The sequence below is a fragment of the Molothrus ater genome, chromosome 20 (assembly GCF_012460135.2).
Source record: "Molothrus ater isolate BHLD 08-10-18 breed brown headed cowbird chromosome 20, BPBGC_Mater_1.1, whole genome shotgun sequence".
Taxonomy (NCBI): Eukaryota; Metazoa; Chordata; class Aves; order Passeriformes; family Icteridae; genus Molothrus; species Molothrus ater.
In genome coordinates, this window is record NC_050497.2 from 9,215,252 (window position 1) to 9,234,457 (window position 19,206).

Consider the following 19,206-nt stretch of genomic DNA (forward strand, 5'->3'; position numbering starts at 1 on the left):
GTGGATGCGTTTGGGCTTTTTATCTGTGTTTGCAAATTGTTTTGAGCTGAACTCTATTGCCAGGACAGCTCATGAGCATGTCCATGATAAACCAGATCCATCCTCTTGGGGAGATGTATTTTTAAGCCCAGACTTCTCAGGAGTTGCTAAGGAATCTGAACGAGGGAAGAGAAAATAAACCAGGAAGAAACAAATGCTTGAGTGGGTTGGTTTTTATTAACGGTTGTTTTTTTAATTAATGGCAGAAGCCCAAGTGAGGAAGGCCCCCCTGGGCAGGAGGGCAGAGGAGGGTGAGCAGGGAGAGATCAGCACAAGGGCTTCTGTGAGATCCTGGATGTCACAGCGTGAGAAACCACAGGGCTGGCAAGGGCCTCTGATGGTCCTGAGTGGGACACAGCCCCTGACCTCTGTCCTGGGTGGGACACAGCCCCTGTCCTCTGTCTTGGGTGGGACACAGCCCCTGTCCTCTGTCTTGGGTGGGACACAGCCCCTGTCCTCTGTCTTGGGTGGGTCACAGCCCCTGTCCTCTGTCTTGGGTGGGACACAGCCCCTGATCTCTGTCCTGGGTGGGGCACAGCCCCTGATCTCTGTCCTGGGTGGGACACAGCCCCTGACCTCTGTCCTGGGTGGGTCACAGCCCCTGATCTCTGTCCTGAGTGGGACACAGCCCCTGATCTCTGTCCTGAGTGGGACACAGCCCCTGATCTCTGTCCTGGGTGGGTCACAGCCCCTGATCTCTGTCCTGAGTAGGACACAGCCCCTGATCTCTGTCCTGAGTGGGACACAGCCCCTGACCTCTGTCCTGAGTAGGACACAGCCCCTGTCCTCTGTCCTGGGTGGGTCACAGCCCCTGATCTCTGTCCTGGTGGGTCACAGCCCCTGATCTCTGTCCTGGTGGGTCACAGCCCCTGCCCTCACTCCTGCCCGGCCACAGCTGCCCCACCCCTTCCCCGTGCCCGGGGAACTGGTACCACCCCACACAGGTTTGCTAAAAGTGCTTCTTAGAGGCTCAGACTAAAAATCCACTTAAAAACCGAGTTTAAAAGGGACGGTGTGGGCCATCACTGTCCCCAGAGATGTTCCTGGCCCTGGGGAGGGCCAGGTGCTGGTGCCACCCGGTGTCACTGCTCAATGGTACCAGTCCCACTCGGGCAGGACCTGGACCCCAACTCCCACCTGGCCGTTCCTGGGTGCTTTATTTGGGGATCCCAGTCCTGGTCCCCAGAGTGTCCCCCTGCATTTCCCAGCCTCACAGGCTGAGCTGTCCCGCAGAGTGGAGCCTGTCCCCGACCAGATGAACCATCCCAGGGGACAGCCCCCAGCCGGCCCCGGCCCGCAGGACCCAGAGGAGGGGAGGGTGGTCCGGGCTGGGTGCCTCGGGGTTCGGGGCTCGCTGGGGGCTCCGCGGCCGCCCCCAGGAGCGGGCGAAAGTCCCGGTGCCGCCGTCGGCAGGAGCATATGTGAGTTTGGAGGCTCCCGCCCCTAAGCTGCTTTTATTAATTTGTAATCCCCTGCGAGCAGGAGGTAAAGGGATTCGGGGGATTAACGGGCTCACAGTAACAACCACAATTATCAGCTCCGGCTGCCTGCGGCAAGCGGTGCACACGGGCACGGGGCTCTGCCCGGACAAACACGGCCCCGCGCCCCCGGGAGCGCAGCGAGAGCTCCGCACACGCGGGAACGCGACAGAAACTGGGACAGAGCCCAGGCACAGGCTACGGGCACACGCACCCCACACATCGCACCCCACACATCGCACCCCACACATCGCACCCCACACATCGCACCCCACACATCCCGCACCCCACACCTGCGGGCACGGTCAGACCCCAGCCCGGCCCCCCGCGCTCCCGCACAGCTCCGGGACCGCCGCGCTCACAGAAACCCCGCCCGGCCCCGCGTGTTCCGCACACACAACTCCGTCCGTGTCCGCCCCGTCTTCAATTAGCGCAATTAACCTCGTGCAGCCGCCGCTGGCCGCGGGTCAGGCACCCGCTACCTCTCGGCGTTCGTTAATTAATTAGCGGCGGGGAAAGAGCCCTCCCGCTGCCCAAGGGCGGCGTCGGGGGAGCCCCGCACCGCGGGGACAAACGAAATCTGGGCTCGGGGGCGGCCGGCGGGGCCCGGGAGGAGGCTCCCCCCGACGGCGGCTCCCCCGACCCCCTTCGTGGGACCGCCGGGGGATTCGCGGGGACCCCGGTGCCGCTTTGCGCCCGAGGGCGGCGGCTGTAGCCCGAGCCCACGCGTCGGGCGCGGCCACGCGTGGGACGGTGAGGACAGCGCTCCCTCGGCCGCTTTTGTGATGCTAAAGAGGCCGGCGCTGAACCGCGGCCCAGCTGCGGCCCGGTGCCGCCCCCGGCCCGCCCCCCGCGCCCCCCCGCTCCGCCCAGCCCCGCGCCGCTCCCTGCGCGCCCCTCCGCGCCGCTCCGCCACTCCTCCGCAGCCACCCGCGCACTTCGGACGGCGCCCACGGAGGCCGCGATGCTGCTGGAGCGGGTCCGCGCCGGTTCGGAGAAGGCAGCGGAGCTCTGCCCCTTCCCGCGGAGCCCAGGTGAGGGGGAGGCGCGCACATCTCCGCGTCCCCCCGCGGAGGCAGCGGCGGCTGCTCTGGGCCCGGCCGTGCTCCGTCTGTGTCCCGGGGGCACCGTCGGGGCCGCGCTCGGGGCTGGCTGCGGGGAAGGGCGGCCCGACGGCATCGGGGGATCCGTCCCGCCCGTCCCGATCCGTCCCGCGCTCTCTCTCGCTCCCTCCTGCCTCGTCCCCGGTATCAGAGCCCCTCTCGCTGCCGGCCCCGCGGCTGCTCCAGGTCCCCGTCGATCCCGGGGAAAAGCGGCGCTCACGGGAGCCCTGCCCGGCCCGGCGGAGCGGCGGCTCCTGCCCGGGGTCCCACCGCTGCCCGCTCAACGAGGACAGGGACGAGACGGGGACTTCTCGCTGCCCAACGGTTCCCCCCGACTGCGGGGACCCCCCGCGCCCCCCTGCCCGGCTCCCACGCGGCTTTTTTCTCTACTTTAAAAAACCCCGTTAATTCTTCTTTTAAACGTTTTTTCGTCCCGTTGAACGAACGGGGCCAGCCCTGGCGGGGCGGGGAGAACCGGGCTGCGCTCCCCCGGGGCTCCGGGGCTCAACGGGGGAGCCCGAGCCGGGTTCGGGGCAGCGGGTCCGGTCCCAGAGCAGGACCGTCCCGGTTCTTGCCAACATCGAAAGCTGTCGATGGGTCTTAAAAAAAAAAGAATCAACGACGAATCGGGGTGGGGGCCCCGCCGGTGAGTGGGGACGGAGGTGTCACCGTGAGCGGGACCGACCGCAGTCGCCGTGAACGGGCCGGTGCCCCCGGTCCTACCCCGGTTCGCCTTTCCGTGAGTGTCCCCGTGGGCTCTCCGCGGTGCGCACATCGCGGCAGCTGCGCCTCTGACCCGGCAACCGGGAGCTGCTCGAGCTCCCCAGGGGCGGAGGCGACACCGCCGAAATCGAGCCCCGGTAGAACGAAGGACGCGCAAACTCCGTTTTCCCGCAGGACACGGCGCTCGTTCACGGCCCCGCGCTCCTGGGCTCCGTCGGGGCCCGGGGAGGCGGCGGGGAGGGCTCGGCGGGGCTTACCGTGGCCGAGGGCCGGTCCCGGGGGATTCGCGCCGCCGGGGGGGCCGAACCGTGGGGTGCTTTGCCCGGACCGAGGGCAAATCCCGGGGTTCGCGGCTCACAACGAGCTCGGGGCAGCGGCCGGCGCTGCCTCCCCCGGCGCGACCCCCGCCCGCCGCCGGCCCCGTCGGGGTTCGTTTCCGGGGCCCCGGAGCCGCGTCCCTGTCGCCGGGCGCAGCCGGGAAGGGGCGGCGGGAGGGGATGCGCCGCCGGCCCCGGGGGCGGGGGGGATTAAATACAGCGCGCCGCGATGCCCTCCCTGCCCGGCGCTTCAGACCGGCACCGGCGGCAAGGGCCGGCGTCTAAAAATAACCCGCTTTAGCGAATTAAATCCCCGGCGGCGCGGGGCTGGCAGCGCCCGGAGCGGGGCACGGCAGCCGCTGATTTGGGGGGGCCCGGCGGGGGGAGAGCGGCGGTTCCGTGCCCGGCCCGGCGGCGGGGCTGGGGCCGGCGGCAGCTGCGCCCCGCGGAAGATGCGCCAGAGCCCGCGGCCCGCCTGAGGGAGCGGAGCTGCCGCGGCCCGCGGATCGCCATGCAGCGTAAGAGCCGCGGACCGGGCTGGACCGGGACATTGCCGGGCTGTGCCGTGCCGCCGTGCCCGGACATTGCCGGGCTGTGCCGTGCCCGCTGCCGGGGCTCCGTCCTGGCCGGGGCAGCTGCCGCTGTTGGGGTTGTTTGTTTGGACGCGGTGAATTGTTAAGGATAACGATTATCACCTCCACCTCTTACCCCTGTGCACGGCGATCCAGCTCCTATATCTACATAGAATTATCTTTACATAGAAATACTCTCGTGTCCGTACCCATCTGTTCCTGTACAGCCGTGTCATACATCTCTCTGCCTCTATTTATGCCGATATATCTGTATTTATGTACCTCATATCCATATTGTCACCTACTTATCTCTATCTATACCTATATACTGAAATCTATATATTTATGTCTATATATCTGTACATTTCGTTCTCTATATGCTGTATCTGTTTATTTTTATATCTCTATTTCTCCATAACTGTATCCTTATCTCTTTCTGTGCAATCGCTGTCGGTATCTAGAGGGGGACGGGACAAGACTGCTGCATTTTTATTTTCAGTGCAATTCTCGTAATTTTTGGTAGTTTCTTTCCCCACCCTATTGGGGCTCCCCCGCCATTGCACGCAGGTGAATTTTGGAACTTTAGGAAAAGGAAAAAGAGCCTGGGATAATTACAGCTTTGCCGGCGGCTCGCTCGGGGGGTTTAATTCCGTTTCCATCACTTCCCTTCTTGTTTATCCCGGTTCTCCCGGGCACTTCTCCCGGCGTGTGCTCGGCCCGGGCGTTCGCTGCTCTCCACGACGCCACCATAACGAATTTGAACGAATAATGCTTTTTTTCGTGCTGTTCCTCGGGCCAGCCCCGGGTCCGCCGCCGGTCGGTGGCAGCCCCGGGGCTGCGGGCCGGGCCGGTCGGGGATGCGGATGGGCCAGCGGGGCCATCGGGGCTGACGGGGGCTCCCTCCCCGCAGAGATCCCGCTGTGCGCCGGCTGCAACCAGCACATCGTGGACAGGTTCATCCTCAAAGTCCTGGACCGGCACTGGCACAGCAAGTGCCTGAAATGCTCCGACTGCCAGACGCAGCTGGCCGAGAAGTGCTTCAGCCGCGGGGACGGCGTCTACTGCAAGGAAGATTTCTTCAAGTGCGTGGGAAGGGCCGGGGGGCGGCCGGGGCCGGGCGGGTGTCACAGCGCGGGCAGCCCGGGGTTCAGCACCGGGACAGCGGCACCGGCAGCAGCACCGCGGACAGCGCCGGGGCCGGTGGGGACCGTGCCCGGCCTCCCCCGGCTCAGCGGCCGCCGCTTGTCCCCCATGCTCAGGCGCTTCGGGACGAAGTGTGCCGCCTGCCAGCAGGGCATCCCCCCGACCCAGGTGGTGCGCCGGGCACAGGACTTCGTTTACCACCTGCACTGCTTCGCCTGCATCGTCTGCAAGCGGCAGCTGGCCACCGGCGACGAGTTCTACCTCATGGAGGACAGCAGGCTGGTCTGCAAGGCGGACTACGAGACGGCCAAGCAGAGAGGTACCCTTGCCCCGTCCCTTTCACCCCGAGGGCAGCGGGGGGCGGCCCGGGGCGCTCCTGCCCTCCGGGACAGGCTCACACACCGGGCGGGAGGGCCCGGGGAGGGTCGGGGGTCTCCCGTGGTAACTTCACCCCTAACTCGCCCCGTGTCGGCAGAGGCTGAGTCTACGGCCAAGAGGCCCCGCACCACCATCACGGCCAAGCAGCTGGAGACCCTCAAAAACGCTTATAACAACTCGCCCAAACCGGCGCGGCACGTCCGGGAGCAGCTCTCGTCGGAGACGGGGCTGGACATGCGGGTGGTGCAGGTGAGAGCGGGGTCCGGGCGGGCCGGGCCGGGGGCGGCGGGCGGGGAGCGGCCCCGCAGGCTCGGAGCTCCCCGGCGTGCCCCGCTCGCAGGTCTGGTTCCAGAACCGCAGGGCCAAGGAGAAAAGGCTGAAGAAGGACGCGGGGAGGCAGCGGTGGGGGCAGTACTTCAGGAACATGAAGCGATCCCGGGGGACATCCAAGTCCGACAAGGACAGCATCCAGGAGGAGGGGCCCGACAGCGACGCCGAGGTTTCCTTCACAGGTCGGTGCCCGCAGCCCCGGGCTGTGTCCTCCCCGCAAAGCTGCTACCGTGCCCCGGCTGCTTTCACCCGCTCGGGGCCGCGGTGGGAATTTGCGGCAATAAAAGAGCGGGTGAAGCCGAGCGGCCGAGGCGGGAGAGGGGCAGAGCCGCGGATTCCCCGCGGGGCGGAACCGGAGCCGCGGCAGCGAGGGGCGGCCGGGCCCGGGCACGGCACGGGAGGCTCCGCTCTGCCTCCGGCCGGGCCCCAAAGCTGCGGCAGGAGCAGGGAGAGCTCCCCGAGCAGCGCTGCAGGGTCAGAGCCGCTGCTCAGACACGGCCTTTCCAAGGGATTCTTGGAGATACAAAACCGGGAAGCCCAGAACCACTGAATGTTTCTATGGGAAAATGAGTGCGGGTTTTGTTTCTTTTTTTTAGTCTTATTTAGGGATGGTTTTATTTGTGCAGTTGCTCACTAGGACTCTTCAGTCCTGTGGGAGCTGTTCCTGTGCTGCAAAAAGGAAATTGGTGCACGTTAGGCAGCTTCTACAGCAGTGTCCCCCTTTGGGGCCGAGATTTCTGGTGACAAGACCAGGAGAGACCAAGAGCAGCTCACCCCACACTCTCCATCCCTGCAGGGGCAGGGCCCCGGGCCAGGTTACATTTGCAGGAAGATGTTCTACACAATCCCAGCTCCATCCCAAATTTTTGTATTTTTAGGAATGGGAGAGAAACTGAAATGCAAACCTCCGTAAATATTTACACAGACTATGTATTTATAAACACACACTTTTTCATCTCAGCTCCTTGCCCGTGCTCCTAAAAACTATTTGATTTTCAGTCTGTTTATGCACACTGTGTATCAGCTCATTAAATATGAATAGTCTATAAATAATAACTAAAAAATGTCAAACAATTATTGAGAGCTCGATGCCACAAACAGGTTTGTATCCCCGGCAACAGAGCAGCTCTCACTGTTCTTAAAGCTCCTAACAAATACAAACAATTTTTGCTGGGAACTTAAAAAATATTGCTCATTTTTCAGGAGTGTTTTAAAGCCATACAAATACATTCTGTGTTCCTGTGGCTTCATTACCCTGTTTCTGAGGAGACAAATGTAATATTTTAGTATCTCTTTTCCTGAGCAATGGGGAATTTATCTTCCATTGGTTCAGGTAGTTCCTAAAAGTGATATCAAAATTCAGGATAAACCTCAAAACCAAATAGAAATGAAAGGTAGAAAGACATTGAAACAAAACAGAAGGTGGAAGACATTCACTTCCCCTTTAAAGAATTATTTTTAAATCACAGTCTTATATTTTAATATGTACTTTGCATGCATAGTTTTAAAATCCAAGATGTATTAGATGTTTGTGCTCGGGAAAAAAAATAATAATCCCATGGCTGCCTATGAAGATTTATCAACAAGGATGGGAATAATGAGGAATTACAAGAGGAAGAGCGTGACTGCTCAGCTCCCATCCTTTTAATCTATGTATACCCAGAGTCTGCAGGAGTTCCTGGGTGACCGGTGCTCTTCCATTAAACCAGGTGTTTTCCCTTGCAGATGAGCCCTCCATGTCGGAAATGAGCCATTCCAACGGGATTTACAGCACCCTGAGCGAAGCCTCGCCGGCGCTGGGGCGGCAGGCGGGCACCAACGGGAGCTTTGCCCTGGAGCACGGCGGGATCCCAGCCCAGGAGCCGTTCCACGACCTGCGCTCCGCCAGCCCCTACGGCATCCCCCCGTCCCCGGCGTCCCTGCAGGCACTGCCAGGCCACCAGCCCTTGATCTCCAGCTTGGTGTACCCAGACAACGGCTTGGCCATCATGGGACAGAGCGGACCAGGGGTGCCCCAGCCCATGAGGGTCCTGGCTGGGAATGGACCGAGCTCCGACCTCTCCACCGGCAGCAGCGGGGGGTACCCGGATTTCCCGGCCAGCCCGGCCTCCTGGCTGGATGAGGTCGACCACGCTCAGTTTTGATACAGGGGCCACCCCCAGGCAGTGGGAAGGGAAAGGACTCGGTGCTGTTAAATGTCACCTGCTCTTGGAAAGGACAGAGGGATGAGCCGTGAGTGCCGTGACACGGAGGGAGCAGAGGGGATTTCGGAGATGAGCCTGGCATGATGGTGATGATGATGATGATGATGATGATGATGGACAAAGGCCCTGGCACTGCAGCCACTGGCACCCGGAGCGTCCCAACCAAACTGACTCTCGTGTCTTTACCAAACACCAGGACTTGTGCTTTACAGATTTGATAGGAGGTATTTTGCATTTTGTTGTTGGTGCATTCTCCAAAGCGAGGACTTGCTCCGTCACCCATCCACACCGAAACATTTTTAAGGGAAAATAAAATCCTCATCCATGGTGAAAGGTGTGACAATGTCTATATTTCTATAGGAGAAATGTTCATAGTGAATCACTTCAGAAATCCATGGTAGGAAACTTCTCTGTTCTTCCAACAGATTTTTTAAAAGTGCACCAATGCGGTATGTTTTGTTTTACTTTGAATTTACATTAACTTTTCTAAAACAAAATGCTCTTTAATATGCCAATCATTTATCAACAGCCCTTTTCCTTTGTAAAATGAAAATCATATGTTAATTCTGCTTCTCCCCTTTTTAATTTGTAGATTGCTAGGTTGACTCTTCCATATAAGCATTAAACCGTGAATAGATGTATTTATTACCAAGTAATTCCACGTTTATCACGAGGTCAAGAGGTGAATTTTCTTGACCCAGGGACACCGGTGGTGGATCTGGGTTGTGGATCTTATGCTTTTCCTTGAAATTTCTTTGTATCAGTTTTACTGCAAAGTGTCTCAAAAATCACCCTGATGTCTTGTTGCCAAAAACCTTCTCGGGGGGTCGGTTTTAAGACGAGCCCTTCCCCAGGCACTGCTGGAGTGAGCAGCCCCTTCCCTGGGGACACATCCCTGCTCCAGGCATTTGTGTATTTCCACTGATATCGTGCAAGCTGATTGTGAGGAAAGGCAAGACAATGTGTATATTGTTATCTGTAAAAATTATGGAATTAACTGTAGATTATGTGGATGTCCAGTGTCTTTTATTTATATTCTCACTCTCTGATGATCAAATACTTCAAGGTTACAAATAAATTTGTCAGCTAAACTTTACATAGTCTTTTGCTAAATTCACATCAATATCAGCAAATAAAAAACCTGAAATTAAAAGCTCTTAAAACTTGATGCCATGATTGAACAAAGTGTTGAAATATTCCTTTTCAACAGAGGAGCAAACCCACGGATGTAGAAATGCTTTGGAATAAAAAAAAAGGAGGACAGGGAGGCTGGCAGTCCTTGGGAGATCTGAACAGGATTGTTCTGGCTTTGATCATATTTTTGATGGGACATTGTTCTTTTTCAGCATTTGTGGCAAAGGTGATAGCTGATGAAAATAGAGTCTGATGTTGTCTGTCTGCAGAAAGTTGTGAACGTGAAACACAGATATGGAAATATTTCAATCAGAAAGAAAGGGAAGAATTTCCTAAGGGAATCAGTTTGACCAAACATTTATAGATATTTTTATATGTATGTATGTATGTATATGTATATTTACACACGAATACATATCCAGATAAGCACACACATCCACGTGTCCGTGGTCACGCTGCTGGGAGCGCAGTGCAGGCTGTGCTGAGCTCTCTGCTGCGAGGATCTGAGGACAGACACTTTTTGTCACACATGGGCTCTGAGGTTCTCACTGCCCTGGGAATTCAGGGAATATTTGCACCGGGATTTTCCAGTGCCTGTGAAGCAGCAGCACAGCCTGGGTGCTGCCCTGGTACCTGCAGGATTTTCCAGTGCCCATGAAGCAGCAGCACAGCCTGGGTGCTGCCCTGGTACCTGCAGGATTTTCCAGTGCCCATGAAGCAGCAGCACAGCCTGGGTGCTGCCCTGGTACCTGCAGGATTTTCCAGTGCCCATGAAGCAGCAGCACAGCCTGGGTGCTGCCCCAGTACCTGCGGGTGCCCTGTGGGCTGACAGCACCTGGCACAACCCCCATGCCCCGGGGCACACCTGGAACATCCCGGATTTTATTCCTCACCTTTCCTAAAGGACACATGGCACTGCTTGGGTGGTTTGGGGGCTGTGCTGCCCACAATGCCCATCGCCCCCTCCTGCCTTTCCCTCCAGGTTCTGCTCTCAGGGAGCACAAGAAACCTGCCCAAAGCAGAGCTGGTCCATGGGCACGGCTTTAGGGAAGAATTGCTCACCCAACAGAGAAATTCCCTCTTTTCTCTCCAGGAGATTCACTCCATGAGCCAAGGCAGGGACAGGAGAAATCCCAGGCAAAAAGTTGTTTCGTTCAGTTGTGAGCTCCTGAGTCCAGAGCTGGGCTCAGCAGCTTCTCCTTCCTTCTCCAGAAGTGAATAATAAAGAGACAACTGTTGCTGCCAGCCTGTAGTTACATCACAGGGACATTTCTTAAGGAAATTTATGGAGTAAATAGAAAACTGTGGGATTTAAAACAAGCAGATTGCAGAACTTCACTGAAAGAGAAAAGAAGAGTTTGTATTTTCAATAATTCAGTATCTAGAAATGCCCTCAGCAAATCTGGGAAGGTGTTTTGCATCAAAATTTTGGCAGTTCAAGTATTCATAATATTTTCATATAAAAGACTAAAAAAATACTTTGAAATACTCTTATTTACTAAAAATTAAGAAATAACAACAGAAAGACAGAAATGCAGTTGGTTTTAGGATAATTCTTGTTGTTATAAAAACAGTCTAATAACTGTAGTAATCAAACCTGTGTTTTATAGATATTTTTCTCATCATTTCCCGCCCAGTAAATAACGGGTGCTGCTGCTCCTCTGCCCCTGGGATTTCCCAGGGGATGGCTGAATTTAAGAAAGGAAGAAATGCAAATTTCCCTTTGCCTTTGTGCTTTGCTCAGAAAGGCAGAACGGGGCTGGAAGTTGCTGGTGCTTGTGCTGTTCTGAACAGGGAGAAGAGCTCTGAGTGTCCTGAGCTCAAATTCAGGGATTGCATTTCAGCCTCTCCCTTCAGGGCCGAGGCTCAAGGATTCCATTAATATAAATGCTTTCTTCCCATTAAAAAGAAAACCAATTTGAAAGAGGCAAATAAAACTAACACTGTCCAACTGACTGACAGCTTGTAAAACCCAGGCAGAGTTAGGAAGAGGAGGTTTGCACTGCTCAATTTGCAGGTGGCTTTACAACCTCCACTGATTTCCATTAGTGCATGACATGGGAGGCAGGAAATTTTTTGTGTTCTCAATGAGAAAGTCTACCTTTTTCTTTTTCTTTTTCTTTTTCTTTTTCTTTTTCTTTTTCTTTTTCTTTTTCTTTTTCTTTTTCTTTTTCTTTTTCTTTTTCTTTTTCTTTTTCTTTTTCTTTTTCTTTTTCCCCCCAAACAACATATGCACCTTTGTGCCTAAACTTGTGTTCCCTACAGAAATGTTTAAATTTTATGCCAAACAGTAAATGCAGCTTATTTTTTTCTTCTTTGGATTTCCCATGTGAGGCCAATGAAACCAAATCCCTCATGCCCAGGGGACAGACACCTCCTCTCCTGTCCAGTCTGATCCAGGGGAGGAGGTGACAAAAGGGCACCAAGAGCTTGGGCACAGAGCTTGGGGACCTCAGTGCCCCTTTTGGGGGTGTGGGCCAGGTGAAACCCCTCATGCACAGGGAGAGGGAAGGTGGACATGGCCAGCTCATCCTCAGGTCCCTCTGGTGGCTTCTCCCAGATGTACCAGAGCATCTGAGCAAAGGTGTTACCACCACCCTCATGTCCCACCTCACCTCCCCCTGCCCAAATCACCATCCTCAGGAACAAGGCAGCAAAACCCCCAGATCCTCCTCCTGCAGCACGGGCAGAGCTGCTGGGTAGCAGGAGGGAGAGTCCCAGAGATTTGGTCTCAGTAAATATTCCAGCAAAAGTGCTGCCTGTCAACAGGAAACTTCATCAGCAGCTGCCCACAGCTCAGCAAAAGCAAATTCCACACGGTTTTTAGCTCCCTGGTTCTTCTTCCACCGAGGCCTGAAGGGTGTCCTTGTCTCTCCAGGGAGGGCAGAGCCAGTGTCAGGCTGGACACAAGTCCTGCATCCCACTCCCACCCAGGCCCTGGCCTCTTCCAGCTCCTCTGCAGAGCCTGGAAAAAGGCTCCGAGTCAGCTGGAGGCGAGTAAATCATTCCTGACAGCTACATCTCTACAGGGCAGTTAGAATTAATGTAACAATTTGGCGTTTAATGAAGCAACAACATGCTGGGCTGCAGAGAATAGCTGGGACCTGCTGCAGTCATCTTATAATCCCGGAGGGACCCAAACGGCAGCGGCTCCATCAGATGCCGACTTCTCAGGCTGAGCAAACGGCCGGGAGGGGACAGCGAGGGACAGAGGAGCGGCCGGGAGGGGACAGCCCCTCCTGCTGGGGGACAGGCAGCTGGGCACGGCCCCAGGACCGAGCCCGGAGCCCAAATCCCCTGTGCTGCCGGGGTGGGCTCAGCCCTGGACAGCGGGAGCATCCCCGGGCATCGCCTGCCCGGAGCTCGGGGAGTGCTCGGCCTGAGGGGTCGCAGAGATGCTGAAAAATGGTTTTTGTGTAAAAAAAATATTTTGTGAACCTTGTCTAAGAGGAGTAGAGAACTAAATTAGCACTGGAGGGGGGAACTGCAGAACAATGTTTCCTAAATGAAAACCAGCTCGATCAGGTGCTCTGCATCCCAAAGCCAGATTTCTGCACAAGTTGCAGGTATTCAGCCCTTTGCAGGATAAGGCCTTTTAAAAGCGCTCCCTGCATGGAGGAGGGGGAGAGGGGGCATGAATGCAAATGACTTTGGAGACAATCTCCCATTTCCCATGTATATACACACGCTCTCAAAGCACCGCAGGCTGCAGCAGCTTGGCTGCTTTAAAATAAATCATGCAGCGCTTTTTTTTTTTTTTTTTTTTTTTTTTTTTTTGCTTGCTTGCTTGGTTTTAAATGAAAGCACAGCACAAAACAACATCCCCTCAGTCCCAACCCAGCCGTGCTGGAGCTCCTCTCTGGGGCTGGCTGCTGTGTGCGTGTGGCCATAAACCTCCCCAGGTTTTGTTGTGAAGCCTCACGGTCAGCGGCTTTAAGGGCTTGACAGGTTTATAAAGTGCTGAGTGTCCCCCAGGGAGGGCGGCACTGTTTGCAGGGAAGATGAAGCGTGCCATATCCAGCTGGTCTAACAAGGCAGCGGGAAATCTAAATTAATTCAGGAATCACTTCTGCTTTGCCCAGGGAGGATCTTGTTCTCAATCTATGGAAGCAGCCCATTGGAATACTCATTAACAGCAGGGATGGGGTGCAAGGCTGGGCTCCCCTCACTGTGCTGGGGTAAATCAGGGCAGGGAACAGAAGTGCAAAGCACAGGAGGGGAAAAGTGCAGGGACAGGGCCTCCCTCCCACAGACACCTACACAGGGCTGGCAGAGCTTGGGGTGGAAGGCTGATTTCCACTTGAAACAGCTGATTTCCCCAAATCCGCCTGGATAAAGGGATGGGCCTCACCAAGGCCTACCTGGGCTCTGCAGGTGAGGCCAGAGGGGAATCATTTAATGGCTCCTGGCTCCCCTTATCCAGGGCTGTGTCTCTGCTGATTCCTCTCAATGATCTACAGGGTGACTCTCTGTAGACCATGTAGGATCTGGGATTGAGTCTTCCCTCTGGACTGAAGATCAGTTGTGCTGGTTGTGTTTGGGAGAGGTGGTTGCAAAGTTATGAGGTGTGGGGTTGATTTCATCTCAGGATGTGGTGCTTGGTATTTCCCCTGCATTTGTCCTGGAATTTGTGTGGACCATAAATGAAACAGATAAGGAAGACCCCTGATTCTTTTCTCAAATGGAAAGAAAACCCCAGAAACAACAACAATAAAAAAACCAAAACCAGCACCTGCTTCAATGGCTCTGAGCAGCCCAAATCAGAGCCATGGGGAGCCCTCAGAAAATGAGGGAGGATTTGGGCAGCTGGACTCTGTATTTGGGAATTGGGCTCCAGTTGTTGAGTGTATCACATTGAATTGGCTTCATAGGATGTGATTCTTTTATGAGAGTGTTTGAGAAGGAGCAGAGCCAGGTCCTGCCTGCTCCTTGCCACCAGCAGTACTTAGCACAGCCTTTTCATTTTCATTTCCTGAACATTCCCTCCTCACTGTGGCCTGTTTCTGACAGGAGGCTGCCATGAACTTCAGAATTAATTTTCCTGGACTATCCTAATCATTCTGGTTGAAACATCCCCTTGTTATGCCTTTATTGGGATCTGACTCTTGGGCTTAAGAGTGTTTTGATGAACCTGTCTGATGTGGCAAAATTAAAACTTATTCTGGTTTTAATTTGTACTAATCAGACACTCAGAAATAAAGAATTGGTCCCCCAAGTGTTTTTCTGGACTGGAGGACCAGGCTCATTTATTTGCAGGGATTAATAAGCTGAATGCTAATTGTGGGATGCTGATATTTGCCATGCCACAGCACCAGGGCAGCACAACCACCCTGAGCCAGTCTGGAGCCAGGCTGCAGCCCAGCTCCATTGAAATCCAGATTTGTGCAGGTTTTTATCACTACATTTGCCAACAGAAAAAATCATTATGTTCCGAAATAAATTCCCTTGTGTTAGTTGAAGCATCTCGTTAACTTAGATGAACACTAATTGACATGCTTTGATCAGGTGGGATATTTCTGTCCCTCTTCAACATGAGGATCATGTCCTGTGTGTGAGTTGAAGTGTTTGGACCAAGCACAGGGATGCAGTGAGTCCTGAGCCACCTCTCGGTGCCAGAATTTGCAGGAGCTGTCACCAAAACAACATTTGCAGTCTGTCCACGGTGCCACAGGACGTGTCCCTGTGCCCTGGCACCTGTCTTGGTGCCTTGCATGACCCTGGAGCCCAGGTGAGCCTGTGTCACCCCTTGGGGCACAGCGCCACTGAAATAAGATCCCCTGGTGGCCCTGGGGGCTGGCACATTACTTGTCATGAATATTGCAGGAAGCCAAGCAGGGCTCGAGTTGCAGTGGTAGAGCCGTGCCCAGCGGGCTGCAGGGCCGGGGCTGGGATGCCTGGGCTGGAACGGGCAGCAGGAATGTCAGGGGAGGCTGCTGGAATATCCAGGAAAGCTGCTGAAGGCTCATGAGGCAGGGCTGAGTCCCAGCTTGCTGTGTCTGTGGGGACAGGAATCACTCAGGAGTCACCTCCTGCTCCCACCAGGGTAGATGCTTTACTTTCTCAAGCTCAGCAGAGGATGGAGGAAGGGAAAACCAGACTTCTCTTCCTTTTTCTTAAGCCTGTCCCTGCTCCTGCTGTGAATTAGTGCAGGGGTGGTGCCAAACTTTATCCTAACCTGGAAATGTCTCACTGAATGTCTCTCCAGCATCACTTTTGGGTGTGTTTTGTGTATTGGGGACAGTGTGTGCTCACCACTGCACAGCCTCTGCCCAGGGAGCTGCCAGGGGGATGTTCCACTACAGATTAGAAAGAAAAGCCAAGATTTATCTCAGGTATTTTTGTGCTGTCTCAGCCCAGCCTGCAGCCTGATGGGGATCAGGAGCCAAATGCACCTTGGAAAAGCAGAGTTGAAGGGACACAGGCTCGAGGCAGGGAGACACTGGTGGTTAAACCCCTCTGTGGCAGCTCCCACAGCTCAGCCAGCCCACTCTGGAATCACCTCCCCACTATTAATTAAGGCTGGTTGGTGTGAGGAGGAATCGAGGAAGGGCTCTTGATGCAGTCACACTTCCCACAGATGTTACTGTGTATCCATTATGGCCCCTGAAAGCCTTGTCAACGTTTTTCCTGGGAAGAATGAAAATGTAAATAACTTTAAAATGATTCAATGTCACTGTGGTATGGGGAAAGGTCATGCTGCTAAAGACCATTTATCTTTTTGCCGATTTAAAGAGCTTTTTTCCTATTACATTTTTTGAAATTAATGTTTTTAAACATTACCCAAAGTAACGTTAACAATTAGGGGTTTGTGGGATTGATCGTTCTGCAGGCTGGGATTTAAATTGGAAAAGATTTGTTTTAGGTGGTCGTTGCTGAGGGGTTTTAACAGACTTTTTGATTTATGGCTTATAAAAATGTTTGTGCAATTTAATGGAAAGACAAACTGAGATCCTGAATTCCCAAGTAAATATGGGGGTAGGAGGTTCTCTGGGAGTGATTTTGGGATTATGGAAGCAGAGCTCACGTGCATGTAAATGCTAAAATGTACAAACCTGAGGTGAGCCTGGAGTGACAGGGGCCTTATTTGTGGATTAGGGGTTGGAGCAAAAAGAGGTTGGAGGCTTGGCTTCCCTTTGTCCACGTGTAATGCTGCTCCTCACTGCTGGCAAGACATTTGGAATTCTATGCTATATAGGGGGAAAAAAAAAAAAGCCCTTTAGGACCATCAGGCACAAGATCCACCACTAAACCATTCCCCAGGCACCACATCTCCTTGGATTTGCTGGGAAAGGTGGCTGTGAAGATGCTCTTTTCATCTGTTCCACGGAGGGCAGCAGTGTCAGGCTGTTGGGAAGGTGGGACACGGTTCCTGCCCCTGTGCCAAGGGGAGCCAAGGCCTCCTTGTTCTCCTGTGAGCTCCAGCCATCCTGCAGCTCTTCTCTCCTTGAGCCACTGCAGCTTGTGACACTTGAAAGTCTCCCAGCTCCTGTCACAGGAAGAATCTCAGCAGCACTGACCCCTGCCTTGGGGAAGGAAGGGGTGGAAATAGCTCTGCTCTACCACAACTCCTGGCCTGCTCAGACATAACCACATTTTTCACCTCTGCTGCCCCTGTACAGCAAGTGTGAGGCAGCGGGGATGCCACAGCTGGTGCTTTGCATGTAATTTTCACCCTCTTGTTAATGACCTTGCAGGGATTAGCATGGCCTTCTCCATATGCCAGTAGATTATGTCTGTTGGCAGCTGCTGCTACTGGAGCAAAATGGGATAGTTTTCATTAGGAGTGCTTGACATTAGGTTGCCCTGGGTGTCGTCAATCCTAAACTGTCAGTGCCTGTGAATAAAGCAGTGTACAGATGTGATTTATTAGATGTGCTGCTGCTTTGCTGCAAATGTGGCATTTTCAAGTCAGCAAGGTCTGGCAGAAGTGTGAAAGGGACCTTCCTGGTGTTCCCTGCTCACCCACAGGCTCTGTGGGGCTGTCCAGCAGCAACGGGTGGAAAATCTGCCCTGAAATGACTGAGTGACAGGAGGACTCGGATAAAATCCCCCCCTGTGCTGCTCAGTGGAGTTACTCACTTGTAAACACGAGTGTGTTTGTGTTTATTGGAAGGAATCTGTGAATTTTTCAACAGCTTTAACTTGCAAGAATGTTTTGGAAGATCCAAAACATTCTTGCAAGTTAAGATCCTTTCTATCCAACTTGAATGAGGGGTGGGGGGAGCAGACTGTTCCTCAGTGTGGGAACACGAGTTTGCCTTGAAATGATTTTATTTTGATGATTAAGAAAATATTCAGATTTACTACACAGACTTCTTCCCTCCTAAATCAAGCAGTGCAGAGGGAAATCATCTTTCACTATCACCTTATTCCTATAACTGAATCAGGGGCGTATCCTGAATTATTTTTGCAGGCTGAGGGGGACACAGCTCCCTCCTGGGGACACAATTTCCAGGGTGCAGGGCAGGAGGGGGGTGAGATCCTTGCCCAGCTGCTGGGGAGGGATGTTACAGAGGCTTCCCTGGGAGGAACCAGGCTCTCTGTGTTCTGCAAGGTTATTAATCCTCTGTTTATCCTGTTTTAAAATAAGCAGTTTAAAGGAGGCTGTCAAGATGATAGGCCACAAATCCATGTCATTCCTTTGATTTGCAGCAGCAGAGCTAAACCCTCATGTGTCCCTCCCTGAGCAGAGGGGGGGTTGTGCTCACCACAAGCTGCAGGAATATCCCAGCCCACCCTGGCTGCAGGGACCCCTCCTCAGGCTGGAATGCTCATTTGGAAGGGCCAAGCTCTATGCCTGGGAGCATCCCCAGAGCCATTCCACAGAATTCAGGGGTGTTCTTTAAGGCTGTGCCCACCTGACAGACCCATCCATCACTGATTTATTGAACAGCAGACTTGGGGAAGGGAGCAGCTGCTGGGGGGGGGAGTCCCAAAGCTCCTCACTCTGCTTGGCTTTGTGCCCACTCATGAACAGGTCACCAGCCCTGCTGGGCAGAATGGCTCCACTGTTGCAATCTAAGTGCTTAAAGGCTCTTTTCTCAAGTTCAGTAACCCCCAATTCACTATTGCAATCAATGGGTAATTATGTAGTTAGCAATAGTTCTATTAAATCTAAATTAATATTGAGATTTGGTTTGAAAGTGGTAATGTTAAGTGGACTTTGTTTATTGCAACACAAAAGCTTGGGGTAGAGCTGGAGCAGCCTAAATGCCCAACAAGTACAACCAAAAAACAAACAAGGAAACCTGAGAAAAGCCTCAAATCTGGATCAAGCTCATTGATTGGCACATTGTAGTGTGAAAACATCATAAACAAACATTCCCTGTGGGCCCAGCTCCTGCTGCCCTGGGGCTGAGGGAGGGATTTGGGCAGCTCTGTATGGGCTGGGGGCTGATTTGTGTCCAGATCCCCAGGGAGAGCGGGGTGGGGGCTGCAGGTGCCTGGGGAACAACTTGCTCTGAGCCCCTGGGAGATTTCCCAGTCGGAAGAAGACACTGAGGGGTGGTGAGAGGGTGTGGGCAGGGGATGATGAATGAGGGAGGAGGGGGAAAAAAAAAAAAAGAAGCGAGAATGGAGAATGTGAAAAGAAGTGCTTGAACTCTGACTGTGGCAGTGTTACACCCCAGATGGGTTTGGCTTCTGTCTTTAGCAGCAGGAATAAAACATCTCCCTGGACAGTCAGAGGCAGGATCACACAGCTATTCCCCTCTCTGGAAAAACAATCCAGGTTAGTTAACAGGGGTAGTTCTAGAATGCCCAGGAGGTAATTAGAACACTCTCTC

General features: G+C 54.2%; 1 protein-coding gene across 1 annotated transcript; it reads left to right on the forward strand.

Annotated features, from left to right (window-relative positions):
• Window positions 1-2,481: 2,481 nt before the first annotated feature.
• Window positions 2,482-8,227, forward strand: LHX3 (LIM homeobox 3). The gene is made up of 6 exons (XM_036393973.2): window positions 2,482-2,551; window positions 5,143-5,314; window positions 5,492-5,694; window positions 5,851-6,002; window positions 6,094-6,265; window positions 7,809-8,227. Exons 1-6 carry the CDS (start codon window positions 2,482-2,484, stop codon window positions 8,225-8,227), a joined length of 1,188 nt encoding a protein of 395 aa, XP_036249866.1.
• The last annotated feature ends 10,979 nt before the right edge of the window (window positions 8,228-19,206 follow it).